At 37.0% G+C, this 20,916-nt stretch overlaps 1 protein-coding gene across 1 annotated transcript; it reads right to left on the bottom strand.

Moving 5' to 3' along the window:
* Positions 1-813: 813 nt before the first annotated feature.
* LOC117418532 (inositol polyphosphate multikinase-like) lies at positions 814-20,074 on the bottom strand. Its single transcript, XM_034031679.3, has 6 exons — positions 19,092-20,074; positions 14,625-14,710; positions 12,932-13,028; positions 11,815-11,987; positions 5,661-5,742; positions 814-5,231 (listed from the first exon to the last, which is right to left on the bottom strand). Exons 1-6 carry the CDS (start codon positions 19,282-19,284, stop codon positions 4,603-4,605), a joined length of 1,260 nt encoding a protein of 419 aa, XP_033887570.2. The 5' UTR covers positions 19,285-20,074; the 3' UTR covers positions 814-4,602.
* Between the last annotated feature and the right edge of the window lie 842 nt (positions 20,075-20,916).

Here is a 20,916-nt window from a genome sequence, read left to right as displayed (position 1 = left end):
GAAATGTTGTTCATATTTAGCTACACAGTGTTTAAGCTTTTCATGTTACATATGGTGTTCATAAGCTACAGTAGCCTATTGCCCTATAATTGTCATGGGACCAAAGGATACTTCTGTAATACACACACAAAAAAAAAAAGTTACTGAATTTTGCCACACAAACAAGCTTTAAAAAATGTGTAAATACTGTCCACAAGAGCTGCAGGCTGAGGCAAAAAAACAACTTTAACAACAGATTGTTATAATAGTTCTAATTGCTAACAAGCTTTTTAAAATCAATTTCCTCTTGTTAGCACTAGCGGTATTATCACAGGTTCTTCTTCTTTCTGATGAAGATATTTGCTTGTACTGGGACATACTGTACAAAGCCAACAAGCATTTTTGATGTGTTGTAGACACTTTGCCTGATTTAGTCTACATTGCATATGCCTTTGTCAGGCAACAAGAACTGAAGAGCAGTTCCTCAACTCAGTCTAAGAACCTTCTGCCAAGAATGACTACAAACATAAAAAGGTAAGGGAACAGTGAAAAAAAAAATAATAATAATAAATTAAATGCAAAGCTACTTACTCCTTAAAGTTCTATACAGTCTGTGGTTTGCTTGGCATTGCTCTAAAATGCCTCTTCCAAACTTACCAATGAAGGAACAGTTAAAAGGCACCCAAGAATAAACAGTTTGCGTTTTTTTTGTGGAGTAATTTTTTATTAGTAATTTAAATTAGCAGAATATACAGGCATTATGTTTTTATCTAAATATCATTTATCATATTTATTTCATTTACAAAAGTAGGCAATAACATTAGTTAAATGTAGTTGATTCCATTGGATTGAAAGAAACAGCAATTACACACAAACACTTTCCTCTGTGATTCCATGATAAAAACGAAAAGAGAAAAAAAAAAAAAATACAGATACAATCCAAAAACAAAACAAAACAAAAAAGAACACAACTGGGACAAAGACTATGAGATCAAAATAGAAAACATTTAGGCAAAAGCATAAGGGATGCAAGACACCATTTCTTCCAGAAACCTCATTAAGCAAGAATACCAGGGCTCAGATTTACAGTTTACCACTATTGTTCATAATTTGACAAAACTAAAACTTTTGAACCAATGAAGCTTAATGATTCACAGAGCCCGGGTTAGTACGGATGTTTCTGTAGATTTGTATCAGTGCTAATCAGGGTCTGCACCACCAGTCTACAATGTTTTATGGCAAAGTTAAAGTCAAGCCCTGATCTGTGTGATGCTTTATAAACAGATCCAGTACAGTCCCAAAATTACTAAAGTGCTTCTGTGCACTACCTGCTTATTTGGAAATTTAAAACCAGGCGCATGTTAAATTGCCCACATGGCAGTGACTGCTAACACCAAAATACACAGGGAAAGTTCTCCTATCCTTCACAGCAAAAACAATTAAAGGCATAAACCTATTCTCACACCCTTAAGCCTAACTGCCATGCATATGCTGTACATAATAACGTGACTTGCTCTGGGGTAAAACATGTACTAACTCATTTCAGGGAGGGAGAACATTTTAGCCATATTACGCCTACACTAGTATACAGTATGAAGTTAACTTCTCTAGGTGTATGAAAACAGTAAACCAGTAAGATTCATAGAATTTATTGTAAACAAAAGGAAGAGATGATATTAAACCATACAATAAAAAGACTGCAAATAAATAGCCTTTGAAATAAGCTGCATAGGTCGATTAACGGTTCACATATACTGTAATGTTCCGATCCGCCTGTGCACTGGTGTGCAGATTAGATGCAATAGAAGATCTGCATGTTAGCTTGACCTCTGAACTTGCCCAGAGATGCACCAAACTGACAATTGCAAAAGGTCACTTCACTAATTTCAATATGAAGTATTCAATATTTACAATTCATCTTACTAGTTTTAACATTGTCACTGATCCACTCATTTTGCTAAAGATATTTTTTGCCAAAATAAAATAACAAACGAAAAGAACATGGACCAGTGATTGCCTTCGTTATCACTCTTTTAAAGAGCTTGGGGAAGAAACATGAAATGCATGATCCATCACAAAATGTTATTAAACTAAAAATAAATTATTGGTGCCCATTTACTACATTCTTTCATAGTTTCGCCTTCAATGTAGTCTTGCTGGGATGAAAAGCTAAAGTACTGTACCACCCCCACTCCCTTAAAGCATGACTGCCACTACATCACACTGTCTGTCCTACTACAAACATGGTGAGACTTTTAATACTGGTTTGTAAGTTTATAGATTACATTCTTTTTAAAGGAGTATGGGACAGGGTCACTTTAAAATGTTTCTTCTGAGATGCATAAGTTAGTTTACAAAAGGTTATTATCTGTTTGTTTGCTTTTATTTCCATTCTTTACCAAGAAAGGAACTATTTATGGGCCAAAAAGATGTGAAAACAATATATAATTGATAGTAGTTTATCTTTTTTATCTTTCATTAGTTCAGCTAGTTCATTCTACCAATTCCATCACTAAAAACAATTAACAATAAATACTCATATTACCATTATTAATAAATCCCTAGGATACTGGAATGGAATATAATCATAAGGAGATGCATGTTTCCTAAGCAACTTCATTACACAACTAAAATGCCCTTGTTGGTGCATCTATTCGTTAAACCAATTTGCCATTAACCCTTTTGAGTTTTGTTGATTTCGGACACAGATGTAGATAAAAATAGAAAAGTAGTAATACACTTTGTTAATATTCTCATGTTCAAGGTACAGCTGTGCTAGTAATTGTTTTAGTGATTTACCTGACCAAAGAATTTCTACAAAAACAAATGGCAGTAACTTAAGGTTACTATGCAAGAATGTTTTCTTTCCATTCAAGTCACACTTTATATTAGTGCATGAATAGCCATGCAATCACATTTTAACAACCAAGTAATTACCAATGATTCCGGCTATTACATGGTAACAACGGTATACTTAATTTGTGAACAACATTTTTAATTACATAGTAACACCATGGCACTGGCCATTTCCATGTAATAATACACTTATTCCACCAGTAGTTATCATGTAAGAGCAGGACATCGTAGTTATTACAATGCTATTAAATTGTTATGTATGCCTTTTAAAGTGCAACCTACATTCCCTGATTTGCATAGTAACATTTGCACCCAAATTCTCCCCATTCTTCTGAACCTCTGTTGAACTTTATTTTCACTATGGCTCTTCTGAAGCTCATTTTTCCTATTTCCAAATTCCTAATTGGCTATAAGCCAATTGCCTTTATAACATGGGGGAACAGGTGCTCTGAATGGCCTGAAAAGGATTCTAAACCAAGTAAATATGTAAATATATACATATTATATATATACACATATTACTGTACCTGTAACACAGGAAGTGAACTCACTAGCGTTCCGACAAGACAAACCGGCCAAACCTGAATCAAAGTGAAAGAACAGTCCAAAAAACTAAAACATATGAAACCCTTAGGCATGTCTAATAATGACACTATGACAGGTTAAAAGCCTTGGTTAGTACCACTTTAAAATCAAACTTAAGGGAAATATCATCATCAGACTAAAGCAAAACATTTTAAGTAATAAGAAACGTTAATATATATAGCTGCTTTTGCCAAGTTGTAAAAGCCCAATTTGCCTTCTATACCATTATGTATGTTTAGATTAGTTATAAATGTACATATTGACCGCTGCTACTCCTGGAGTTTTGGCTCTGGGGGTGCAAAATAAATGTGTCAGTCTCTTTCTGGGGATGAGATATACAACAATGAGAGATTTTTTTATTACTTTTTTGTTTTTTTGCCAGTTTTCTTAAATAATTTCACTTCATATTAAACTCTAGCCAGTACATAGGTAATTCCTATCATGAAGCATTGTAGTTCCATTCCACAGTATATTCCTTATAACACAGCAGCACAATTCATATATTTACACTAAAATAATGTTAAGATAATTTGCTAATAAATATAAAAAAGCACTATTTCAATCAATTTAACCCATTCCAATCTTTAAAAACAAGCCCCCCCCCCCCCCCATTTATACCTTGCAACACCTTCTTTCCAGAGCTTCAGAATAAATGTTATAACAATTTGGCAGCAAAAAAAAAACAAAAAAAAAAAACGTTTAAGTCATATAAGCTATTTATCGTAAAAATATCTTTCAAGGTTAATTTGTTTATTTTGTAGCTAACATAATAGAAATAGAACTAGTTATAGTAAATTGAAAAAAAAATCAGTAGTTCTTCAGTTTCATTATTTTTTTCTGGGGCTATTTCTAAAATAGAGGATATATTTTATATCCATAAGCTATAGCCTACTTATTTTTCGTAATCCTCCCACTAGTCACATCAGTTGTCCAAATTATTATTATTATTTTTTTAAATGAATGTTTTATGCATTAGTTTTCCTGAGTAAGATAATTATAAAATTAAACTATAGTTACCAGTAGTACGAAACAAGCACGTAATACACAAAGAATTACAAACATCAGTATGCATCACTGCTAGTGCAGAATTATTTCCATGACGGCTGCTGCTCTTTCTTTGATATTGGCCCCAATGTTAAAAAGAAGTGCAACATCAACCACAGCATCAATACGGGGAGAGGTTTAATTATTTAGGATTTGCTGCAGCACAGTCAGTAAATTTTTGAGCCCGTAGACATACCCTTCATCCTTGGTATTACTGGGAAAAACGTGAGCAAAGTCAATCATTCTAACTTCTACCTCGTTTGGTCTCTGCATCACAGCTGGCATATGGTGGCTTTCCTTTTCCAGTTGGGGTTTGTTATCATTACCGTTTGGCGGAGTAGTGCGTTTCCATAAGCTGTTATCCTGCTCGCTGGTTTCGATTTGCAGGGGGACGTCATTGTAATGTCCCTGGGAACAGCCTTTTTTGTGGAGTGCGTACATGTTGGAGAGGCTCTGGCCAAGCGAAGTCACCGTCCTCCCGTTCTCCATGGAGCCGATCACGCGGACATTATTGTTGTACTCCAGCACCTCTCCGTCTGTGTGACAGCCTTTGGGAGCGGCGCTCACGTCTGCCAGACTGCCGGCATTCCGCTTCATCTGAGCTGCTTGCTGAGGCAAGCCCTCGTACACAAACAGCAGGGAACTTGCATAAAAATGTAACTGGCTCTGGCTCTCAAACCACTGCAGGATCTTCTGGACCTTCTGAATGCTGGCTGTGACGGCATCTTTCCGGACGTTGTTTCCATTAAAGAAGAATTTGGTTAAACCTATAGAGGGAAAAAAAAAAGATTAGAAGACTTTTTTTTCACAAGGGAAGGGAGTGGGCTATTACACTATAATGTCTTTGAACTTCACCGGTATAGGTTTGAATCCTGCTTATGTCAAAATAAGTTTGATGTTCTCAACTTAACTCCCAATGGACGTTAGTCCACATAAAAAAAATTTGACACAACTGCCAGTCTCTGCCTGACTGAACAGCAGGAGGAGGAAGCATCTTAAATGAGGTACCTCAAAGTCATGAATTTCCCCGGACATGCTCTCATGTAAAATATATAAATTACATGCCCAAATGACAAATAATTAAGAAAGGAATTTCAAGGACTCAATAACAACTTTGAAAGCTATTAAAAGACAGTGAACATTCAGTTTGGAGCTCTTCTATATTAATAATTTATTCTGTGTATCACACTACTTACCATCCTTTATTGTTTCTTTCATCAAGCCTCTTCCGTAATGCTGGTCATGGGTCTCATAGCTGTCAGTGTTCACAAGATATATCTACAAAACAATAAACATGGATATGAGTAGTTTCACTTGATTCTTTCTAAACAGTTTGATGAATTCCTCCACGCAAAATGTTATCTGAGCATGTCATGACTGAGCTGTTTGAGGGCACCTATAGTTCCCTAATAGAAGAAGTTACACATAGCCAAGAAAAGGCAAACATATTTTCTTATACAGTGTTAATATGTGTTTCACACAACAACAAAGAAATGCACTACATGTTTTTACATACTGGGGGTTGTATTATTTTCAGGCAGAAAAGCATAACCACTCAGTGTTCAAAAAAGGGCCCTCTGCTGCCACATTCTGAGTATTGCACTCCAGACCTGGGAGGCATTTAATTGATTTACAAAGAGTCCGATTCAAGACACAGATTCCCTCCAGCATGTCCCCGCTCTCAGCTCTTCATACTAAAGCAATGATTATACTCACGATAAGTGTAATGTATTGTAACTCAAAAATTTGTTCAACACCCCTGCTGTGATGCACGGGGGTGAGAAATGTGTTCCTTACTACACTGTGCATGGACACTGTTCCCTTTTCAAATATGTGCAAATTATTTAACAGAGCAAGTCATCTCACAAGAACAGTGCTACCCCAAAATGTTATCCATTTTTTAGGGATGACGAATGCCTGGGGGTGGTAAGTTTATTGCCTATTAACCCCACCTCTTATTTACATATTATCTTGGTATCCCTAAACAGAATTTAGTGGTACACCAAATGTTAGCCATTTACTGCCAAGAACGACAAGGTTTATTTTACCTACCCCAAAAGACAAGATTGCTACAACATTCAATGCGATAGCCCTCATGCTCATCACGCTCACAAAAAAATAATACAAATATCTAGAACACCAAACCATTAACTCGCATGCAAATGGGCGTTCCAATCCATCAAGTCAATCATGATTGATCACACGCACAAATGTTAGCCATGCCATTCAGCTGTGCCAGTAAATGTATGCCTTTGAAAAACAGTTTAAACAGATGCTGGCTTATAGCAGGCGGGCCAGATCTCAATATTTTAATTGTGGGGTCATTTTATAAATGAGCTACCCGTGTCTGGTGGTCTCAGCCCATTTCCTATTGGGCAAGTGTCCATATCTCAAAATCAGTAGCATACCAGCAATTTGCAATAATGGGCCACTTTAGTCAGCAACCACACAGAGGGCCACGTTTCCAAGCCAAGAGAGTGTTGCCTCCAGGGCAGGGCTGAGAAACTGACACAGCACTGCTGTCTTGTGGAAGAAGAGAATTCACTAGAATGTATCCTTCAAAATCACCTTCTAAATGAATTCAAAATACAGAAACATCTTTACACATCTCAATATTACAAAGGTTGGTAAATTTGTATTTCAAAAACATCACTTACACACACTAGGTCTCATAAAATGACGAGAACAAAACGTTTTTAAAAGATTATTGTTTAATCAAAAGTTTAGGAGTGTTTTTGCAAAGCGTTTTCTGCTGCTGCCTTGGAATTTCCATGAAAACAGTGAAAAAGATGTAAAGATATTGCAGGAGTACGTACAGCAAAAAGCTAGAGAAAGTAATGCATTGTGTTTTAAACCCTACAGCCTGTTCAGTACCACTTTAACATGTAACATTTACATTGTAAAACTATGAAAAAATACATGAATCATTAAGGAATGTCTAATAAACAATTCTGAGTTTACTACCCCCAGATTCCCATCATTATTAACCAGATCTGATCTTGTCAACTTCCCCCAGACATACATTGGGGAGGGGGGAAATGACAAGAATAAGGATTGATGTGATAGTATTGCAATAAAATAAGTATGAAATTATTTTGGGTCAATATTCTGTATCACTGGGAATACTTCTATTTGATTTATACAGGGAAAGTACCATTGAATTAGATTACAACTTTATTGCTTCATCGATGATAAACCCTTTGCTGCACCATTCTAGAAGATTTAAAGCCTGTCAATCAACAACAAACAAAAGGTCAGTCTGGCCCCTGTATTTAACCACAGTAATTTAATCACACAAAGATTTTCCTTTTCAAACAACCCCCAACTATAAATGCTTTGTGGTTTCTATTGACCCATCCTGTGAGGAAGAAACCAGAAACAAATAAACATCAACCGATCTTGGAAAAGAAATCGATAATAATAACTGTACTCCAGAAAATATCAGTAACAGACCTTTTTTACAGGCCAGTGAGTGATCAAGAGAGTACTGCCTTTTACATGAGTAGACTGATTTAAGATAGTTAAGACTCAAATGCAGTTTCTGCATTTATTTGGATCCTTTATGAATTGGGTTGCTGTCTCAGAAATCACATTTAGTAATAAAGTCTATATTACCAAACTGTCAATTACTTGGAAATACGTGCAAAATCATTTCATGGCAAAGTGTGGATATAGGGTGGTTCAAGCATTAATTGAGAATAGACATGCCAGGGCAAATATGTGTCTATGTGCAGGCAGTGATAGCATACACAGGGGAATAGGATGGTATGGTTGGCACTCAATGTGACCACCACTCGTTTCCACAATGCCTTGAATGAGTGTCTTGTAAGAAAGCGGCACAACTACAGGAATTGCAAACCTAGCGAATGGCTTCATGATTTGCAGGTTCTTTAAGGCTACACTATCCAATTGTATCCATAGTCTGCTGCTGCAACTGGAACTGCAGAGTTCCACTGTTCTGTATTCTACATACATTCTGGCTACCTTTGAACCCTCCTGTACTTTACCAGGATACTGTAGAAGCGTCTGTAGAAAGTAAAGTAAAACCTTTCACAAACGCACTATTCATTCTTAATTGATTTTTTTTTAAAAAAGTGGCGCAATATGCTTGTGTCACAAGGAGGACCCTGTAGCTGGTTCTTGCGTGGGTGACGCGTTGCTAGGCAACCAATTGAGCAGGTAGGCTCGCCCGGCGTTGAGCTGATTAGAAGGTCCGGATTGGCTGGGGGGCGTGCCCGGGGAGGCTGCATGCAGAGCGGCGCTTTGTTAACATCGAGAAGGAGAGTGTCCGCTCTGCAGGATAACTACTACAGAACCCTTCACCTGCAAGACGGTGCCTGTGAAGGCTCTGCCCAGCCAGGACCGTCGCAATGACCCGCAATTGCTGGGAGGCCGGGATTTCGGGAGCAACAGCAGTAGATTAGTTTAGGGGATGTTGATCTCAAACAGTATAGAGAGGGTTTTCATAGTGTAGTAGGTTCCTGAAGTGGGACGTCTCTTTTAGTGAGACTTTTTTATTTTTAGCTTTGTTTTGTTTTCTTTATTAAATCTGACACTAGGGCTACCATTGCTGGTACCCCAGTGGCAGCACTTGTGTTAAATTAAATCTGCGCACCTGTGGGTCATGTCAACACCCAATGCTCTGTGACTCATTATTATTCACTGATGACCCACAAACGTAACACTTCCCTTTTTACAGCTTGTAAATTACCCTTTTCCAGTAAAAAAATGTGACTAACCTTGATTTCCTTAACAGTGAATTCATTGCTCAAGGCAGAATAAAGATAAGTTAATGATTACTCTGTACAACTGACTGAAAGGTGTAGTAGAAGGCGTGTTTGCCACACCTGTATTGCGAGTGGCAGAAATGACGTTGTCATGTCCCAATCGCTGACAAACACATAAAACAAATTACATTGTAATAAATGTGATTTCTGAAACATCATTTTTGTAGGTTACACACTGTAATGATCTGTATTTTAGATTTTAAGTTAACTGAAATAGAAACAAGTGTCTAGTTTTAAAATTACAACTTGCTTTAACATCATAGCATTATGTTTATAAAGAGGTTATTATCAGGAAAGTATATGGCTAATGCTGACATTTTCCAAAAATAATTCCCAGGCTAAGTTATATTTAACTGTGAGCTATATGACCTTGTGTGCAAGACAAGGTAAACGAGCACCTACTGAAAATGACCAGAGGTACTTGTTGTTCCATCAGCGGAGTTTGCCATTGAACTTCATCACCTCCTTAGGAAGCACTAACAAACATTCATAGGAGATGTTCAGGGGTACAAAAGTGAAAAATAAAACTGACACGCGTATTGTTTACTTGCGTCTGTCACCCAGCCCTGCTTTATCAAAAGCATTGTGAAACTGCGTAGCCGACCTGAATGACACTAGGTCCTGACCCAGGTAGGATCTGACCTGAGTAAAGCATGCCGGTGTGAATGGGGCTCTAGAGAGAGTTGTGGCAGCAAACAGTTAGTGAATAACAGAGGGAAAAGACAGATAGACCAGTCAAGTCTGAAAAACTATGCCTCAAAGCAGCATCCAGTACCTTGTGTTGTCTATGCCACGTCATGTGAAGGCTGTAATCACGGCAAACAATGACCCAACTAGATATTAGGTACATACAGGGCTTAACTTCAGACGGAGCTGTCCGGAGCTCAGCTCCGGTAAATATTTTTGCACCTTATATATAGGGCAGCGCAACAACAGGAGCGCCACTTCTGTATCTGTATTTGTACGTCTGTCCTTCCTTTCCCTGGTTGTTTGCTAGTGCTATGTGAGTGTATCATGCAACTGTAAACAAGTTAACTGTTGTGTAAACTTGACACAATGCATTTGCTTTGTTTCTGTGATTGAAAAAAGTCACTATTATCAGCAGACCTGAAACAAGATATCGGTTTGGATGCCTGAGAATGTACAAGCTTAACTAGTTTGAAACATTATAACGAATTGAAGTACTTGACTGAATGGCCTGAGATTTAGAACACTGTCAGCACTAATGTATGAAAACCTTTTTATTTTCTTTATAGTAATTTGTGAATCTAAAACTGGGAATGTAACGCCTGTCTTTTTATAGCAATGCAATTTACTTAATGTGTTGGGAATCGGACAACTTCTCTGTGGAAGTCCAGAGTTGTACTTATAAATAAGGTTGATTCACGCATTTGTCTTTTGGAGTTTTACTTATTTGAAGTTTAAGTGTACTATTATGTAATTTCCTAGTTGGCTACTGAAACAGAAAAACAGCACTTATAAAACCTGTCGATCGAATTGCTTTGGTTTAAAATAAATGTAATTGCTTTAAATGATCCTGTTTTTTTTTTTTGTTTTTTTTTAAGATGGGGGGGTTCATGGCTGGTGGTTGGGCTGTGTATTTACATTCATGAGTTTTCTGGTATTATAGACCTTTTGGTTTGGCCTTTGTGCCCGTTATTTTGTTAATGTGTTTTTGTTCTGTTTAATGTAAATAAACGTGCACACCAGAGCTTAAATCTTCATTCTCTGCCTCTGCCTTCCTGGTTACAAAAGCCTGGTCAATTACATCATCCTTACAACACCTGGTGTCAGAAATGGGACTGTGCCCTAGAGACTCAGAGGCAGAGAATGCAGGTTTAAATGCTGGTGTGCACATTTAATAATAATAATAATAATAATAATAATAATAATAAACAACAAATAAAACACTAAACATTAAACAGAACAAAAACACATTAACAAAATAACAGGCACAAGGGCCAAAACAAAAGGTCTACAATACAAAACACTCAGACATAAATCCACAAACAAGACGAGATAGCACGGAACACGAAAACACACACTTCCCACTAACATTAACTCTTAACTAACCCTTTCACCTTATCCATACACCTGTGGCTGGAATAATAAAGAATAGTAAAGTATATAGTTAAGAAAGTTCAGGTTTGACTTGCATTAGATTCCTCATTTTTGGAAAAGTGCATTTCAAGCACTCCATCACCCATGGCTCTTTATACATTCCATAGAATTCCATGTACTCAAAAACCCACCTTAAAACATTTCTATAAATAATCCTTTCAAAACTATATTTAAAGAGGTCAAGGGAAATTAACTCCACTCAAATGGCAGGCTGTCAAAAAGCTTTAACCATTTTTATCACCAAAATGATGATGATTTTGCCTTTATAACCAGCAAGAGTGGGAGAGCCAATGCAAGACTCCCTGTGGAATCCCCAGCGATGCAACTTCACACAGCCAGGATGCAAACCTGCGCTCCCCTGACTGTATGACTCACCCTGCACACCATGTGGACGTGTCTTTGCCACTCAGGGAAACCTTAATATAAAATGTAACCCACTTACCCTCATGCCAAGTACTAGGAAGCCAATCTCTTCCATCAAGGGGTACTTCCTGATTTGCTGGTCTTTCTTCTCCTTCAAGGCGTAGGGATCGTAACTTTTCTGGCCTATTTTTACATCCATTATACATGGCTTGTTAAACTTGCGGGTCACGTCATCCAGTTTAAGGTACAGATCTAAAGTCAGACGATTAAAACAAACAGAAAAGAGAAGGGAACAAGAAAATAGTGTTTCAAGTGCCGTGTGAAAATTCAGGAAACAAGTTGTGGTTTACTCCCACTCAATTGCACTTGCATAACTCAGATGAAGAGAGGGTAAATCACGGTTACCAGGGCTATCTGGATTAGTAGGGAAAACAAATCAAAGTACAGTGATACAGAGTGCTATACTAGCACACTACAGGTGTGTTACAATGTAAGCAGCGAACCTGAATAAAACAAGTTAAATGGTGGGTGCCACAATTGATCTGTGACAAAGAATAACTGTAGCAGAGCCTTTATCATCTTCTTTATACTGGCCCAATTTTGAGTTGGAGAATTTCAAACTGCGACCACGGTAGTTTTTGCACTGGCTAGTTAAGAATAATAAGGATAAGAAACTCCTGAATAATGATGCGTGTGTATGAGCCAAGAGAACCAGTGATAACAATAAGGAGAAGTACCGTCAGAATACCATTGTATGACTACACATAAAGTAAAAAGACAGCCAAAAACCATTAAACTGTACAAGCTTGTAAATGCCAACTTCCTGCTTTATTAAACTTGGCACACCAGGTGAGCAAATGTCAAGAGCGTTGATTTACACACAAAGTTACTGGAATAAATTTGAATTTGTTTTAAAACACCACTTAAAACACCACCACCTTGTATATATATATATGGCTGGTTGAACAGACCTTGATTAGCACTAACCTTGGACAATCTAATGTCAGTGTCAAGGAAGTCAAAGATTTGTGCTAATCTGGGTCTCTATTTATTAATGATGGAATGTATTTATAAAAGGCAAAATCTATGTAGTTTTTAAAAAGTGCATGAGCCTATACATGAGGCCAAAATAATAGCACACCTACTGTATGTGCACAGTCATGTGTTACAGTTAATCTAAAGCAGTAAAGGCATACCATTCGGCGCATCAGCTGGAGTCCAGGTGCCGTAGTACTTCGGCAAATACATCTGGAGGTCTAACAGGACAGGGTCACAGCAGTGTTCATCATACACCTGAATGAGAATCAAACCCAGTTTAATACGGTCATTTATATTTTAAGAATGTCTTATAAATGTGCAGAACTACTTTAAAAAGAAATGAAGTTCATTATTCATACTGTAAATGACTTTTTGTGAAGGCAACAGTCGCTGTCCCTTGAAATCACAGTAAACAAACTTAAACTCATGACATCCCTCTAACTAATGGGAATGAGTACAGCACACACAATGTGAAATGTGGGTCAGGGCCTAGTTTAGATTTAGCACTTTAGGTTTTGGGATTGAATCTTAAATTTGTTAATAGATAAAATGCATGCAGTATCACACGTTTGTGTTTGTATGTGCGCATGGGTTTCGGTGACCACAAAGACTTCTTGTTCCAGCAAACCGCCTGACTCATTAGCTATTAAAATCCAGACGGCGCTCTGGTTTATGTATTGTATACAAACAACCTCCACTACGCAACGCAAATGTATGTACTTGTACACTGTATTGCAGTAGACTGCTCTTTTGCAGCCAAAACGAAAGAAAAAAAAACCACCATAAGTCTTGTATTAGCCCCAGCTGCTATTCATCACAGTGCCTTTATGTGTTTAAATAACGCTGTGCCTTAAAAAAATTAAAAATGATTATGTTTAATAAACAGAAATGATTTACACAGCAATTTGAAAACTGTGAGTTATTGTCTGGCCTACTTTCTATTTATGTGCGCCTCTATTCTACATTGCAGTAAAATGGTTAATCCTGGCTACATTATCAACTTTTCCAGCTGGTTAATGGATATGAAAACGATGTGTGCAGGGAAGAATAAAGGAGTTTGTTAAACATGCTTTATCTATGGAATCACATTGGTACGCCACCACTGTGCAACATTCCTCCCTCAAAACTCTTTTTTATTCTCAATTACTTGATAATGTGATGTTCAAAAGCAACACGATTTAAGGTACACTTGAATTGCTCTGCCAGCAGATCCTGTGTCTGCTACACAACCCTGGATTTATGTAGAGTAGAACAGATACTGTATCGTGTCACAATGACGTTGAACAAACCATAGGGGTGTTAACACTTTAAAGAAAAGCAGTGATGAAACTACAATGGCCATGGCAGTAAATGGAAATGAGGACTGCAGGGTAATTCTGGGGTACATATCTTAGAACTATTTTGTATTTGAATTAATCTTATGGATGACTGCAAAGCATTACCAAGTCAAATGAGGTCCTCATTTACAGCAAGAACTATTGTATGACTAAAAAAACAGATACTGTACAAAAAATAAAAAATAAACTAATTTTAATAGATAAATGATTGGCAAATACAGATATATCCTGTGAATAGAAAGACAATGGGCCCTCTTTTCAACTGTGATGTCAAGGCATGACTTATTTAATTTTGTATCATCAAAAAATGACACTATATTTACACTTTAGTTCTTGGGAATTGTAGATAAACAAATGACCGTGAATAAAAAAAAAAAAAAAAAAAAACCTGAATAACTGTTTCAATGACAGAAGATCACTGACCAGTCAGTTTGGAATATTGCCTTCTGCCAGAAACTACACACTAAATTACGTTGGCCAATAATGTAGACTTGTCCACAGAAACAATAGTTACCATGCTGTAGAACTGCAGCTCCCTAGGACCACGAGGAGGGGGTTGTAACTGCTTCAAAACAGTGCCATCTGGGTGCTGCAAAATACCTGTTAAAGACATAAAAAATTAGGAACGGTTTCATCTAAACAGACAGCCATGATACTCCCAGTTACTATATAACAACAACATAAACGAGTAGGCCTATTGCTATGGCAGTCAAGATACCATTTACATTATTAATACAGTGAAAATGCGGAAGGGCCATTAGGTTAACACAACTGCTCTTTCCTGACTTGCACAGTATGTTAAAGATTATTAGGCTATCCAGTTGATCAATATTTGTAGAGCTTAAAGTCCACACGCTTACAACATTTTCTGACCACGAACTCACAATTTAAAAAATAAAAAATAAAAATCTACCCATCATCACAGGCTTACTACTGAAACACTTAACAGCTACTGTATATTGACCAGCTCTACAAACTGTACTGTACAGCACTTGCACTCACAACAGAAAACAAAAGTCTACCCCAGCATTTCTTGCTGCACTAGTTCATTCGTTTCTGCTGGAAGCCGGCTCAGCATGACAGTGTGAGGATTGAAAAGCCATCCTGGTGCCAGTACACAAGTAAAAGCATTGTGGAAGATCAGCCTCTCGCTTTATCAAAAATGCTGGCCTTTACCATTTAGTAGCAGCCTGTGAAAGGTCCTAGTATCACAGTATCTGATCATTACCAAATCCCCCTCAAAGAAATTGCTGCTAATATAAAACAAACAGGTTTACGTTTTGAAATACCAGTTCAAAGCTGCCTAGAATATCACCAAGCTATTGGGATCCATTTTACTGAGCGGCTTTCCAAAACCAAAAAAATAATCTAAATTAACGATATTAACACTTAAAATGATCACCATTTTTTTGCTTGCTTTTTATACCTAAATTAATGTTAGGTTGTAGATGTAAAGATGTTTCCACTTGATCTCAGAGATTGAATCACACTATTAACAGCACTTTGTTATGTATGTATAGTGAAAAAATCTTAATGTGATCATGTTTGCAGACCTTCATTTTGATTACATCAAGAGGTTGATTCAAGAAAGCAGTACTGGTTTTGTACTGTCTTCTATTGTACAGCATGCCAGGAATTGTAACTGAATAATTACGATTAAAGTCACTGTATTTTTTTAAAATTTTTTTAATGATATAGAAAACTTTCTTGTGTTCATTGTCTGTTTCTGGGAGTTTTCAGATAGTGATATGCATACTTAGAATTGCATAAAAATCTATTTTACCAGAAGGATGTGAGTTTCTGAGACTGACAAAGTACAATCTATAAAGATGCAAAACTAGAAGGGATTAGAAAAGTTTTAAAGGAATGAAAAGACAACATCTGTGCTGTAAACCACACACTATTCACATTCCATACAGTATGAGGGCAGCTAATCAATAATTTCACATCAGAGAGAAATGACTCTCCTGAGCTCACCGCCAGAGACCTCCACAGAGATGAGATGAAAGCTAAAAATCAGACATGAAAGGGCTCTTTAAAAAGAAAAAGAAAAAAAGGACCACCACCCATACTGTACTTAATGTATTATGTGCACACAGTGGGTCACACCTGAAATACTGTTTGCACCCAAATAACAGATTCCTTATTGTAGATTTAAACATCAAAGCCTGGCTAATGTAATACAAATTGGAATAAAACAGGTGAAATATATTACATATAAAAAACAATGATTAATATACATAATGTTAGAATTATAGTTTTACAGTACTACTAATAATAGCAGTTTACTTCCAAGCAGAATAAAAGAAAAAAAGTATGTAAAGTACAGTAAACAGATATGGTGTGAAATAGCCAATAGCCATGAACCTTACCACCAGATCTCAAATCCTTAAAAATTCTTCAACAGGGAGATTATTTGCCCACTTATAGTACAGTCTGTTTGACATTGTACTGTAGGTTTCTGTGCATGCGCCGTTCACACAAAAGTTCTAAAATGCAAAGGTTTTAAAACTTTTTCTAAACCTGTTCAAAAGTTTGCTAAAACTGACGGGGAAAGATACAGCATGAATCATAATGTTAAATATTAGAGTCTCTTATGCACTTCTGGTGTTCAAACAGTAACTGAGCTGATTTGAAATGTGCAATAAAATAAATGATGACTCATTTTCAGAGTAATTAGCAACAGTATTTCTTAAGACTTACTTGTGTTATTGGCTGCAACATTATCAGTGCTTGTACATGGATGAAAGTTTGAGTTTCTTAATGCCTTTTGGCATATATGGTGAAGGCATAAAACTCCTGTTGCAAAGCACTTAGACCAGTGGTGACAACTCAGGTCATGGAGGGCCGGTGTCCCTCCTGGTTTTTGTTCTAACCATACCCTAAATTAGTTAATTGGACCAATTAAGCTTCTAATAAGGTCCAATAAAGTACTTTAGGGTGCGGTTGTAATAAAAACCTGCAGGGAGACCAGCACTCCAGGACCGAGCTGTGCACCACTGACTTAGACCCATTTAAGTTTTACTATAAAACACCACAGCTGAAGTTAAGCAACTATTAGAGGCCACTAAAATCATAAAACATATAAAATCGGTTCATTTACAGTATGAAGCCCAAAGGTACAGTAGCTTAAAACCTAGTTGCCATGCCTTACAACATTTCTGAGCATGCGCTGCTCTGCTGTACTAGCAGCCGTACTGCAGCAGGTTGTTAATGAAACTGCATCGCTAGGTTCCAAGCCTGGTTTCAGATCACAAAACAAACTAGAAATTAAAAAGCAGATGACCTTTTGGTGTTTTATCACTGACAGCACTAGGAAATAGTTTGCTACTTTCAACTTGGACTTATAAGGTAACAATCTTCAGATACATGTGAAAAATATTTGACCTCGGATGGTTTATAGCACAGCCTGAAATGCTTTACAAATATACTCCTCTACCACCAGAAAAAGGAACACATATTCACGGGAACTGTATTATTACTATAGCCTTATAATAGTATGGTCAGTCGTATTTGGATAAAGTTACAAAATTGACTTTTTTCGAAGCAACTTCATTACATTAAACACTAATCAATAATGTAGTGCCTTTACGTATGGAAGCTGTCCTATGCAATAGCCTACATTATGAAAGTGCACTGTCCCATTATACTGTAGGCTTAAAGTTTTGGTTTTTTTTTTATTTTCTTCTGAAAGCCGTTACTACACTGCTGACTATCTTTATTTACTCCCCCCAATTTCATGTCTAACCTAAAAGACCGTGGTGTTTTGCAGTCTGCATTCCCTAAGTGCTGTACAGTGAAGTACTGTAGGTGTTGTTACTGTAACGCAAACCTTGCAGTTTAAAACTGCATGCCAATGGAGAAAAGTGTTGAACTGTGAAGTCAAGTACCAACAGTACCTAACACAAATCAGCGAAAGACTAATTGTTTATATATACTACCTTGGAATACACAATGTCTTAAATACAAAGCCAACGGTTTCATAACGCTGGTGAAGACCGGTATATATTGTACTCCATTTTCTATTTCAAAATATTATTAACATCATGACAAATTGCTTTAACATTTCTAGCAAGGTGCCATAATGCAAATAACTGGGCTTGTGAGGACTCTGCAGTACGTGACATTAGATGTATGTTTGACACTCAGGTTACACACCCTCACAAAACAGTCCTGTAACCACCAAACGATATGAAACGCTTGTAACCACAAATCTCAAACAGTAATCGATTTTACAAATGACCATCTTGATAAAGTATTCAAATAACTAGAATATGTCATCATTTTGATAATTCTTTCCTGGAAGATCCTGCACAAATTTGCTTTTTTTTCTTACAAACAACTTCAGAGCAGTTACACGTAACCGCAGAAAGGGCGAGATAAACCCCTTTGGGGAACTTGCATGTCTGCACGTGAGTAAAGTAGTAGCTACCAAGAAACACACCTGACACCGACAGGTAGAATTGTAAAGTACGGACTCTGAACCTTGGGTAGAAAGAACTCCACCTCTCCCTCAGAAAATAATGACTTAAGAACTTGACAGTTGACACCAGGGGTGCAGTGCAGTTATATATCATCAGTGAAATGATCGGATAGTTTCTGGTAGGGTGTATAAACGTGCAAGTAATAAAGAACGCTTAGTTATTCACAATCAATGTGAGAAAGTGAACGTACTGTTTGTACTGTACACAATGTACAGTAAGCACCAGCAAGACACGGATTATTGTATTACACAATAACTAGCTTATGTATTTCGTAACTGGGTTGATTGATTTCATATTATTACAAAAATCATGTATTAATTCCTATCGGTATGTCTTTACATGTATTTTACAATATTTACAATATAACATTTTTACCATCTGTCCTTATTCTGATATGGCGTAGAAATTTGAACCGTACCATATTGCTATGCGTACTTATAGTATACCAAGTAAAACATATAGGCAAAACAGCAGAAATAAATCTATATTCAACTGACCTACTTTATCTATTCCATACTTATGACCAGCCACTTGATGGGAAAGTGGCACACATCCATTCATATGCTTCTGTGATTCATCCTGGCTTTTCCTCTTTTCCTTTTCCAATGCAGAACGATCGCTGTCACAGCTGACAATTTGATTTTGCCCCAGTGTGAGAGACGAGTCCACTATTTGGTGTTGAGTTGTCATTTTTGAATGCTGGTGATGAGGCGGAGGCAACGCTGCTAGTTCAAAGCTGGCGAATGCTGAGTTAGATCATCTATTTATTTTAAATACCCGACGAGGTAACCGCAGCTCGAGTCATACGATCACCAGAAGCGTTCATTCTGCCTGGTAATAATTAACTTGCAGCCATCAGATACCAAGTCTATATCTTAATAATACTACGTTGCAAGGTCCTATAGTACCACATGAATTATTCTGGCAACCCAAACAGCAACACAAAATACAGTCTGGCCACATCCCACTTCCTCAATGTGAGAACGTCAACACTCCTCCTCTGCTAAAGCTGTAGGTTTACAGAATCCCGTTGCATTGTATACAATTTTGAGTATTAAAAAATCACACTCATTCCAGTAAAAGAAAACAACTCGTGAAAAAAAAAAAACGTGATATTGTTTCTCTCTTCACAGTTTCAATTTATAATAATCCCAGTGGTCAAGCACCCGTGACATCAGCCGTATCGACATCCAGCCAGGTCCCTCACTCTTGATTAATAATTACGCAAAAATGATCGTCGGCATGTTGTAAATTCCATATTTTTTTATCATTTCAAAGTGGGTGTTCCGTATATGCACGGGTAGTTTTTTCACAGCCACTGTGGTCGTCAATTCGTTACTGTTTCCATTTTTAAATTTTAGTTCTTGCGAGTGGATAGTGATAAGCGACTTTCTCTCACTTATTAACAGCAACATTTCCGGCACTTCCCTTACTGTCGTAAATATTTGCCTACTCACTAGCCTACACAAAAAGGCAAATAGAATTGACGGCACTTTCCAGTACTCTCGAACTACATCAGAGGCCAAACATTACGTGCGTGTGGTAGCAGTCTGTAACTGAGAAATGAGGTGTGCAGTGCTTTTGGTTTTCTGGAGTCAGATAATAGTTCATAATTTCAAAAGTTAAACGAAGACATCTTAAATTTAATATAAACATTTAATATAAAAATATAAACATAGTAGGCACTGTTAAACTAACTGAATATTTGAAGGAAAATAGATACTAATATTGTACTACACTGAAGTCTCATTGCAAATAATAAAGGGCACAATGTTCTAGGTATAGTGTGCTTTGGTACAGTAAACCAGACAAGTTATGCAAACATGCTGTTTTGGAGTTTCAAACAAAAAAGGGAAGCCCTCCCAATTGGAAGCCTTTTGGGCACTCTGGCTTTTTGAACAGAATAGGCACCTGTAGCAGCGGCAGCAGTTTGTGAATGTCATCTGTAAGTGTGGCTTCAGAGAAGCAAAACTAATGTTAACAATTACAAACAATGGGGTTTTGTTTTCATCATACAGATTATGTTTTATAAGAATTACTCACCATGACCACTGCAGTCTTTATAATACAGTGTCATCTCAATATTCGAAGAGTCAAGGGACCAACAAAATGTGACATTAATAGGTAAAGAGGAAATGTAGTAAACATTAACCCACAAATCATATTTACGTGTACAAAAATTCATATGGGAAATAATGCAGCTTTAATAATATAGGTGCCCGGCCACTGCTAATTTGTAATACTGTTGATAGAAAGACAAATAACATCACAGAATGTGTTATGTTATCACTTCAGAATACACCTACCATATGGCCACTCTCA

The sequence above is a fragment of the Acipenser ruthenus genome, chromosome 13 (genome assembly GCF_902713425.1).
Source record: "Acipenser ruthenus chromosome 13, fAciRut3.2 maternal haplotype, whole genome shotgun sequence".
Lineage (NCBI taxonomy): Eukaryota > Metazoa > Chordata > Actinopteri > Acipenseriformes > Acipenseridae > Acipenser > Acipenser ruthenus.
This window is presented reverse-complemented; position numbering and strand designations above follow the sequence as displayed.

What these genes read in the sequence shown, in the direction of transcription:
- LOC117418532 (XM_034031679.3), bottom strand. Translation starts at nt 19,284, where the DNA reads ATGACAACTCAACACCAAATAGTGGACTCGTCTCTCACACTGGGGCAA. An exon ending in TCCAGCTGATGCGCCGAATG is followed by an intron (nt 11,988 to 12,931) that starts GTATGCCTTTAC and finishes GTCTGACTTTAG; the next exon opens with ATCTGTACCTTAAACTGGAT. An exon ending in GAAAGAAACAATAAAGGATG is followed by an intron (nt 5,232 to 5,660) that starts GTAAGTAGTGTG and finishes TTCCCTCTATAG; the next exon opens with GTTTAACCAAATTCTTCTTT.